The sequence below is a fragment of the Phaseolus vulgaris genome, chromosome 11 (assembly GCF_051622355.1).
Source record: "Phaseolus vulgaris cultivar YP4 chromosome 11, ASM5162235v1, whole genome shotgun sequence".
In the NCBI taxonomy this organism is placed as follows: Eukaryota; Viridiplantae; Streptophyta; class Magnoliopsida; order Fabales; family Fabaceae; genus Phaseolus; species Phaseolus vulgaris.
Window position 1 is genome coordinate 51,073,171 of NC_143508.1, and position 9,774 is coordinate 51,082,944.

The 9,774-nt window shown below is 31.3% G+C and overlaps 1 protein-coding gene and 2 long non-coding RNA genes across 6 annotated transcripts; 2 read left to right on the forward strand and 1 right to left on the reverse strand.

The window, feature by feature from the left end:
• Positions 1-123: 123 nt before the first annotated feature.
• LOC137833351 (uncharacterized) lies at positions 124-2,682 on the reverse strand. The gene is made up of 4 exons (XM_068641706.2): positions 2,378-2,682; positions 1,911-1,995; positions 1,664-1,769; positions 124-974 (listed from the first exon to the last, which is right to left on the reverse strand). The coding sequence occupies exons 1-4, from the start codon at positions 2,544-2,546 to the stop codon at positions 225-227; spliced, it is 1,110 nt and encodes a 369-aa protein (XP_068497807.1). The 5' UTR covers positions 2,547-2,682; the 3' UTR covers positions 124-224.
• Positions 2,683-5,861: 3,179 nt separating this feature from the next.
• On the forward strand, positions 5,862-6,974 carry LOC150023376 (uncharacterized). 4 transcript variants are annotated; one of them, XR_016517659.1, is made up of 5 exons: positions 5,862-5,929; positions 6,032-6,107; positions 6,473-6,550; positions 6,656-6,724; positions 6,889-6,974. It is a non-coding gene; the product is annotated as an uncharacterized LOC150023376 (long non-coding RNA). The 4 variants fall into 4 exon arrangements; XR_016517658.1 differs by having other exon boundaries at positions 5,865-6,107; XR_016517660.1 differs by lacking the exons at positions 5,862-5,929; positions 6,032-6,107 and adding an exon at positions 6,129-6,350.
• A 106-nt stretch (positions 6,975-7,080) lies between these two features.
• On the forward strand, positions 7,081-7,509 carry LOC150023377 (uncharacterized). The gene is made up of 2 exons (XR_016517128.1): positions 7,081-7,139; positions 7,268-7,509. It is a non-coding gene; the product is annotated as an uncharacterized LOC150023377 (long non-coding RNA).
• Positions 7,510-9,774: the final 2,265 nt, after the last annotated feature.

Here is a 9,774-nt window from a genome sequence, read left to right on the forward strand (position 1 = left end):
CGGACACGTCTCTTAACTAATGTATCATTAACTAATGTATCATTAACTAATGTATCATGTATTCGACACGAATAAGACACTATCATCAATAAAATGTTTAGTTTAAAACACATTTTTATGATATTTGACAATTCTAATTCTAATAGATTTTCAACATAACTTTAAACAAATATAATTATATTCGTTTTACATTATAGATCATTAAATAGAGGAGGAATTAAGAATCATACCCTGGATTTGAAAGCTTTTGTTTTGGTTTCTCTGTCCACTTGATTCATACCTAACTTTCTAGCATTCATCACTTTCTCTACCATCTTACTTCCCTTAAAATGTGCTCTTCCTTCATTAGTGCTTGCTGCTAGAGTGAATGTTTCTTTATGTGCCCTCAAGTTCCTCTGGCTTCTCTCTAACTGATTCCAGCTACCATTAGCCATGCTTGGTGATGGTGACCTTGATGCTCTAAATGTTCGTGGAGTAGGATCCCGACTTTGAAACCCTGAAACCGTAGAAGATCGAGTTGTGCTTCTTCCTCGTGTCGTGGAACTTGACCTCTGATCTGTCCTTAGATTTGCTGGTGTCTCATTGGAGAGTTCTATGATGTTATTCACAACAGCAACCCTTGATTTCACTGATGGAGAAACTCCTCTTGTTCTTAGCTTTCTTTGTGACTCATTTGTTTCTGTGCTTTTCTTGACATTCAAAGCAAGGAAATCAGCATTGTTGGTTTGCTTTTGGGGAGTGGATTTCGTGTTGTTGAATGCATCATGGTCACTTTTGGCATTGTTTCTCTTGTAGGGAATGGTTGGGGAAGTGTTTGTCTCTTGTTCATTTGTGTTCTTGGTGGTGCTTGGTCTTTGCCTAGAGTGACTTGGGGTCATTGATCTTGTTGAAAGTTTTGGTTTGGTTGAGTTGGTATGAGTTGTTTTTCCATCATTTGATTTGGGTTTTGGTGCTTCCACTTCACTCCATGCAAACTGTGTGGCAAAATTAGAATTTCAGACGAACATAAAAATTAGAATAATTGAACAAAATCGTTTACCAAGAAGAACTTATTATACTCTTTTTAAGATTTGATATATTAACATAAAAGTTGGGGTTTTTAACTGATGGGGTTATTTTTGGGGTTTTTGACTATGTTTGGTGCCATTAAATATCAAAATATCAACAAATTTGCATACATGAGACATTAAATATCAAAATATACTTTTTGGCTAGTGAAAAATCATGTTCGGTGGTAATGTCCTCGGGAGTTAATGACTCAAAATTTGAATAAGTTGATTATCCAAACATGATCCATACACGATTATCCAATTTTTTGTTCCTTAAAACTAACATTCTTAGAAATTATGTATCATATTAATTTTTAACATTACATAACTTACTACTCAATATATAAACAATAAAATTAAAAATATAAAATAAAAATATGACGCGGCAGAAATCGTGTCAAGTTGGCACGACTTCAGTATCACATGGCAGTGGCACGACTTCAGTATGACATGACAGAGTCGTGTCTAATTGGGACGATTTGTGCATATGAAGTCGTGTCGAATTGACACGACTTGTCTAAATTTGTAATTTTTTTTAAACGAATTCCATTTTGATAAAAAGGAAAAAAAATAACTCCATCATGAACAAAATCCCTAAAAGTTGAGTGACTTACTCTTGAGATGGCCTGAGAGATTGGTATCTCCTTCTGAAGGAGAAGTTGAGGACCTGGTTCCATTTCAAGGGATGGAAACAGAGGAGTAGCTGGTGGTGTTTTCAACCTTTTTTGGCACATGCAGTCACAAAGTCATTTTCTTTATTGCAGAATTAATCAAATAATCATATATGTTTATATACATTTTTCTTATTTCAAAAATCAAAATCATCATGCACAACTATATCTATTCACACACCAAACTTACCAATCATAATCATTTTTGTTTGTTTCCAGAAACTCCACTCCATACTCTTTCCTCCCCGACGGAATTCTATACAGTGAAAAATTACCTGAAATTGACAATCTTATATCAGATTATAACTAAAAAAAAATTAATTTTTTCTAAAGTTAAAATAATTTTAGAACTGTGTTCTCGTCGAAATAAAATTAGTTAGAATTCGGTAGACTCTTAGTAGTATTGTTTTAAACTCTAGTGATTCAGTCTTCAAGAAATTAGGAGGACTTCACCTGCTTCTCATTTCTTAAAGTCTGAATCACTGGAGTTTGAAACAAGACTAGTCAAAACTCATTCAGATTTCGACCGACTTCATCTCAATGAGAATAAATTATATCATACAAATCATAATTATAAACTGATATTTTTTAATTTACGGTTATGAAGTTATCATAATAATATTCAAATTACAATAATTATAATTCATGAGTACTTACCATGAGTATCATTGGTAGTGGCACATTCAAACTCTTCAGAATTGACACAATGCAAGAGGCTTGGGATGTGTTCATTCTGACGCTTTCGCAATTCCCTGAAAAGTGTTAGGTCTTCGTCTCGTTCCATGCGCGATTTCATCTTCGTCTTCCTCACACCACTAATCGCCATATTCTTCTCTAATCAATGCTTCTAATTATGATTAACAATGATGTGTTATGTTACCCTTATAACATTCTCTTCCAATTCCTTCGCATTACATTGCTCCACTATCGTGGATTCTCTTTCTTATGTTCCAACGATGCTTAGTGTTGCAAACGACAAAAGTAAATTTAATGATTTGGTGATTATGATTATGATAATGATGATGATTAATTTACCACGAAAAAAAGATATTGGTGCCACGTGGAGCTCTAGCCGGCTAACTATTTCTTTTGTTTGAATTTTTCTAGTGTTTATATGATGGAACACATTAAATTATGATAAATGATCTTATTATAAAATGTTAACCTTTTGTGGAGCATTGGACTGCAAAATGTTCTCCAAATTAATTTATTATTACAACCAATTTTTATTTTTTTTACAAGTTTTATGCATTCGAATATTAGATGTGAACAATATTTAAGTGAATGTCTTAATGTTGTGGGTGTGTAATTAAATGATAGTTAAAGTTCTTAAAAGTGACAATGAAACAATATATATATATATATATATATATATATATATATGACAAATCCACATCAAAGTTGAATATCTAAGATTAAAATTATCTAAATTATGGAATCGGATTCAGAATTGGACATTTATCTATTTTAGGTTGAGATTTCTGCGAGTTTTGATGGGAGCATTGAAAAGTTATGGCTATTGATTCTTGGAATCTTCAACTTAGATTTTTTTTTCCTTTGATCAAGGATTTTAATCCAGGAAAGGAGGAATAAATGTTAAGGTATAAACTAAATAAAGAAATGTTAAAGTATAAACTAAGTTTTTATATGAAAAGACGCAAGCTTTAAATTGAAAAGTCACTTTCAAGACACTCCTATTTCAATAATTAATAAATAATAATATTTTTTTTTATGTATGTGAGATTGGTATTAGTGAAAGTTTAGTATAACATAAAGATATTATAAGTTATAAAAACTTAGACGAAATCATTAAAATTGAGAAAAAAAAAACATTATTAGGTGTAATACCTTGAAGTCTTACAAGATGACATGTGACAAGTACAGACATATGTAAATACTTAACATTCTACGAATTATTATGTAAAAATATTTAAAAGTTCTAAGAGTGACAAAGCGGATCGGGTTGGCCTGCTTAGGCCCACCAAATGTGAGTTGGGTTGGTCCGTCCCGCATACATAATATGGGCTGATTTTCATGACCCGTCCTGCATGCGGGACGACTCGCCTAACTTCTATAAGCACAGTGCTGGTGGACGAAAACGCAATACTGGAGGAATCGCGATGGTGGAGGATGGTCGCAATCACAGAGATGGTGGTGTTTGCGTTGCAGTGGAGGACGAAATCGAGGTGCTGGAGGAATTGCGATGTTGGAGGAATTGCGGTGGTGGTTTGCGATGTTGCGGTGGTGGTTCGCAATGATGGTTCACAGTGGTGGTTCGCGGTGGTGGTTCGCAGTGGTGGCTCACAGTGGTGGTTCACAGTGGTGGAGAATAGCGGCACAAATGTTTAGGGTTCACGGTGGTGGAGCTTCTTTGTTTTTAAGGATTGAAGTTTGAAATGTTGAGAAGAGAAACGCAGGCTAACAACACAGCACAACAGAACAGAACACTGCAACCACATCACTTGCGGGCTGACGGGCCAACCCGCCCCGCCCCATCGTAAGCCCTCACAGGCCACGTGGGCTTAAGTGGGTTCAAGGGTCAAACAAGGAAACTTGCCTCGCATTTTTTCGTGCGGGGCAGCCCACCCTATTTTGCCAACCTTAGTTCTGAGTTGGTGAACAACAATTCAAATAATGATTTTGACACAATGCATGTAATATCAAAGTTTGTATGCTCAATATCATGATGTTAAAAGTGCAAAAATAAAAATAAAAATCTATACAACACTTTAAGTGTAACAATAAAAAAATATTGCATAAAGTCAAACATGATTCTAAAATGTTATTGAATTAAATGATAATGCTTAACATATTTAAATGTTATAAATAGATTTGAAATGTTAATTGTTTTATAACATTTGTTCGTAATAATAAATTTTTTTTATAAATATGCGATAAATCGTTATTTAGGAGACAATCTTAATAATTTTGTATGTGAGAAAATTATTATCGATTTTTATATGTGCATCAATGTCAATTAAGATGAAATGTTATATGTTTTTATTCATTGAAACTACATACGAGTAAAAAAGATTAATCTCACATCTTGAATTTTCTTAATTGAATTATTTTACTCATTTATTTTGTTTTCATTTAATTTTCACACAAGCTTATGTCAATATCTTTCAAATTAAATTATTGTACATATTCTTATACTTAGTGAATGCTTTGATTAGAATTTTAAATAATTGTTCCTTGTGGATTTTCGATATCCGTCCTTAGAGACAAATTATTACTTCTTACTCAATACACTTACCGTAAAATAGTCATCATTGAGTCACTGCTTTGTACTTCAACAGTGAGACTCAGGATGGGGTTGTGTCGCCGAAAAAGAGGAGGTTCGAGATGAAGAAACTATCATCAGACCAACACATACTCTCACAATGAAGTTGGGTCAGTGCTTAAAGTCTTATTCTTCATGATGCTTTCATCTTTCATATTGGTGTTAACCATTTTTTTTTAGCTCATTTCTCTTATAGTGACCACTCTTCTTTCGCAAGAAAATTTTGCAATGAACTTGGATTTATTTAGTACACTAAAAGAATATACTATTAGATGGTTTAACTTCACATTTTACTATTTAAAATTGTTATTATTTTGTAAACTATTATATTTTTTTATTAGAATTTATGAGGACAAATTGTAACTGTAGATTTGGGTTTATCCTAAATTGTTGTGTGAAAAGAAAAAAAAATATCCTAAATGGTTAATCCAGACAAATTGGACATTAATAGGTCACATACTAACAAACTCATTAAGATAAATTATAGATGCTATATGTAGAGAGGAGTTGATTCAAGTTACACGAATATCTCAATATATGTGAAAGACATTAATACTTTATAATTTAGGTTCTATTATACTCTTCAAGCTTTCTATCCACTGCATTTTTTTTATCAACAAATCTATAAATATAACAAATAGAAGGCACTTCCAGGGTAAGTTTTAAAAAAAATTCAAAAAGAAAAAAATTCAAATTTTAACTAAAAATAGCAAGCTGAAACTCATTCTGGGAGTGACAAGTGGCACTCTATATGACTTACACGTGTCCAAAATCCCATTTCTTTAAATACTATCTTTCTTTATATACCCTTTCAGCCTTTCTCTCTCCTATTACTCAACTTCTCCAATCTCTCTTGGTTTCTTCTTCTCTGCGTTTCCTTTATTCTTCATTTCTGGGTTCTTCATTTCAGCCTTCTCCTTCTCCAGGTGACTATTTCTTCATCTCATTTACGATTTCTTTGTTCCACCGCATAAACATGAAAACTTATTTTGTTTTTCTTATCAAAGTTTCGTTCTTTTCATGTTTAGGATGAACTTTTTTCTTCTTTGGGTTTCCTGCACCGATCTTCTCTGGGTTTCCTGCGGTTCTCTCCTATTTCTCCAGGTTATTATTTCTTCTTTTTGGGTTTTTCTTATCAAAGTTTCGTTCTTTTCATGTTTCTACCGTTTATTTTCCTCTTTGTTCTTCACATGCTTGATTCTGTGTTTTCTCATTTACGATTTCTTTGTTCCACAGCATAAAAATGAAATATTTTTTGGTTTTTCTTATCAAAGTTTCGTTTTTTTCATGTTTCTGATGATTTTTCTTCTTCTTTGGGTTTCCTGCGGTTCTCTCCTATTTCTCCAGGTTATTATTTCTTCTTTTTGGGTTTTTCTTATCAAAGTTTCATTATTTTCATATTTCTACCGTTTATTTGCCTCTTTGTTGTTCACATGGTTGATTCTGTGTTTTTTTGTTACTTTTGATAGCATCAAAATGATATTCATCTACATTTCAGTTTCTGCAGCAACCGGTAGTGGAAGTGGAATGGATTTTCAAGCACCAAGGTGAGATCTTTTCCTTCCTCGGTTTGTCTGTCATCATTTTTTTTTTTCATTTTTCACTTTGCTGTTGATTTAATATTTTCTGGAGTTTTTCCATCTACATTTCAGTTTCTGCACCAACCGGTAGTGGAAGTCGAATGGGATTTTCGTTCATATCAACCATGTTCAAGCACCAAGGTGGATTTTGTTAATCTCATTTACGATTTCTTTTTTCCACCGCATAAAAATTAAATCTTTTTTTGTTTTTCTGATCAAATTTCGTTCTTTTCATTTTTCGACCGTTTATTTGTTTCTTTGTTGTTCACATGGTTGATTCTGTGTTTTTTTGTTACTTTTGACAGCATCAAAATGATATTCATCTACATTTCAGTTTCTGCAGCAACCGGTAGTGGAAGTGGAATGGATTTTCAAGCACCAAGGTGAGATCTTTTCCTTCATGTGTTTGTCTGTCCTCATTTTTTTTTCATTTTTCACTTTGATGTTGATTTAATCTTTTCTGGTATTTTTCCATATACATTTCAGTTTCTTCAGCAACTGGTAGTGTAAGTGGAATGGGATTTTCGTTGATATCCATCTTTTTTTCAGCATCAAGGTGAAATCTTTTCCTTCCTTGGTTCTCATTGTTGTTTTCATTGTTTATTTTTTTTGCTGATAAAATCTTTAATGGTGTTTTTTTGTGTTTATTTCATAAATCTCATACATGTGTTTATTTTCTTTTAGGATCTTTATCCTAAGGCCAAAAAAAGCTTCTGTTAAATTTGGTTGTGGATGGAGGAAATTTTGTCAGATACATGTACTGTGTGAAGACCACAAACTGATCTTTGAAAGTGGACTAACCCCAATTCATATGATGGTGTTGTTAGTGCTTCAAAATTCAATATTGTATTCAGAATTTATTTATAGATAGATGTAATTTCCAAATTGTTGTAATGTCGAGTATAGAAAATTAATTCTTTACTTTATTTTGGTTATCAATTTTGTTTTAAATTTTTATTCGCATTAATGTACTCTTCAGACAAACTTTAACCTTAAGATTATTCGCATTATATTATTCTTCAAAATTCAAATTCAAATTCGAAATTCAAATTCAAATCTATAAATACATTTAAAAGTCCAAGATCATTAATTACCTGACTTATTTTGCTGAATCAAATCTTCTTTTTCTGACTTATTTTGCTGCTGCCGCACACTTTTTTTCGAATTCCAAGATTATTATTATTATTATTATTATTATTATTAATCTGCAAATATTTAATTTTTGATATTTTCAAATTGTTTAATTCCAAGATCATTAATTACCTTTTTGATTCATATATTCTTTTTTCTGACTTCCCACTTATTTTCAATTCTCAGATAATCTTCAAATCTATAAATACATTTAAAAGTCCAAGATCATTAATTACCTTTTTGATTCATATCTTCTTCTGAATCATATCTTCTTTTTCTGACTTATTTTGCTGCTGCCGCACACTTTTTTTCGAATTCCAAGATTATTATTATTATTATTATTAATCTATAAATATTTAATTTTTGATATTTTCAAATTTTTTAATTCCAAGATCATTAATTTTTTCTGACTTCCCACCTATTTTCCATTCCCAGATAATCTTCAAATATTTAATTATTCATATTTTTAAATTTTACAATTCCAAAGATCATTAATTACCTCTCTGATTCATATCTTCTTTTTCTGACTTCTCTGCTTCTGCACAGTTATTTCCAATTCCCAGATTATTAATTACCTTTTTATTCATATATTCTTTTTCTGACTTCTCTGCTTGTGCCCCATTTATATATTCATATTTTCAAATTTTACAATTCCAAGATCATTAATTACCTTTCTGATTCAAATATTCTTTTTCTGATTTCTCTGCTTTTGCACACTTATTTTCAATTCCCAGATTATTATTATTAATAATCTTAAAAAATTTTGATTATTCAAATTTTCAAATTTACAATTCCAAAGATCATTAATTACCTCTCTGATTCATATCTTTTTTTTCTGACTTCTCTGCATCTGCAAACTTATTTCCAATTCCCAGATTATTATTATTATTTTTCAAATATTTAATTTTTCATATTTTCAAATTATACAATTCCAAGATCATTAATTATTTTTTTATTTGTATCTTCTTTTTCTGACTTTTCTGCACACTTATAATTCCAAGATTATTATTATTACTAATAAGCTTCAAATATTTAATTTTTCAGATTTTCAAATTTTAAATTTTAAATTTAAAAATTTCAACAACATTATTAATATTAATTACCTTTTTTTTATTCATATCTTCTGCCACACAATATTTGGGATTCCAAGATTATAATTATTATTACATTTGGTTCAAAACTTTTCTAAACTTCTAAGATCTGACACTCCCATTTTCATCCTAAATCCTTAATCTAACATGTTCCCACATAAAAATTAGGGGTACATAATAATAGTCAAATATTTTCATTCCTTGAAGTCATCTTTATCATCAAGGGGAATTGGTTTGTTCCTCCAAAACACAGCAAGAATACTCTCACCGAGCTGCATGAAACCATACTTTCAGTAAACTTAGATCTGATTTTAAACCTTTACCCGCATGCGTTGCATTGATTTTTTTGTTTCTATTACCTTCTTGGCTTAAGTCATTAATGTTGTTCTGTGCTCTTTGTATCCAACCTTTTCTCTTCTTTGATTTCCTTTCCTTTTTCATGAATCTGTCAACCCCACAGCTACTTTCAGAGGTTTGTATCTTCATTTTCCTGTTTTGCTAAGTAAGTATTAAAAAGTTTTCATTTTTTCAAATATCATTTTGCAGAGATCTGATTTGGTTCTTTTGTTTTTATTACCTGATTATGTTAAGCCATTATCTCACTTTTTCTCCTCTTTCAGTTGTTTAGGGTTTCAGTAATCTGTCAACGCCACCGCTACTTTTATAGGTTTGTTTCTTGATTTTCATGTTTTCAAATTGATTCCCCAGTATATCAAGCACCAAGGAAAGATTTTTTCCTTCTTTCGTCCGCATGCAAAAGCAAGAGTCTATGGTTATATGAAATTGGTAAGATTTCTCTGTTAGGGTTTCCACTTTCTGTCTATCTGTGTATTATTTCAGAAATTTCAAAGTAGGGGTTTTTTTTTGTGCTAAACAAGAATCATCTTTTTCAAATCTCCTTTCAAAACGTACCTAAAATTCCATTTCTTTGCAAAGTAGGGTTTTCCGATCATGCTGGCAATTTCAAAA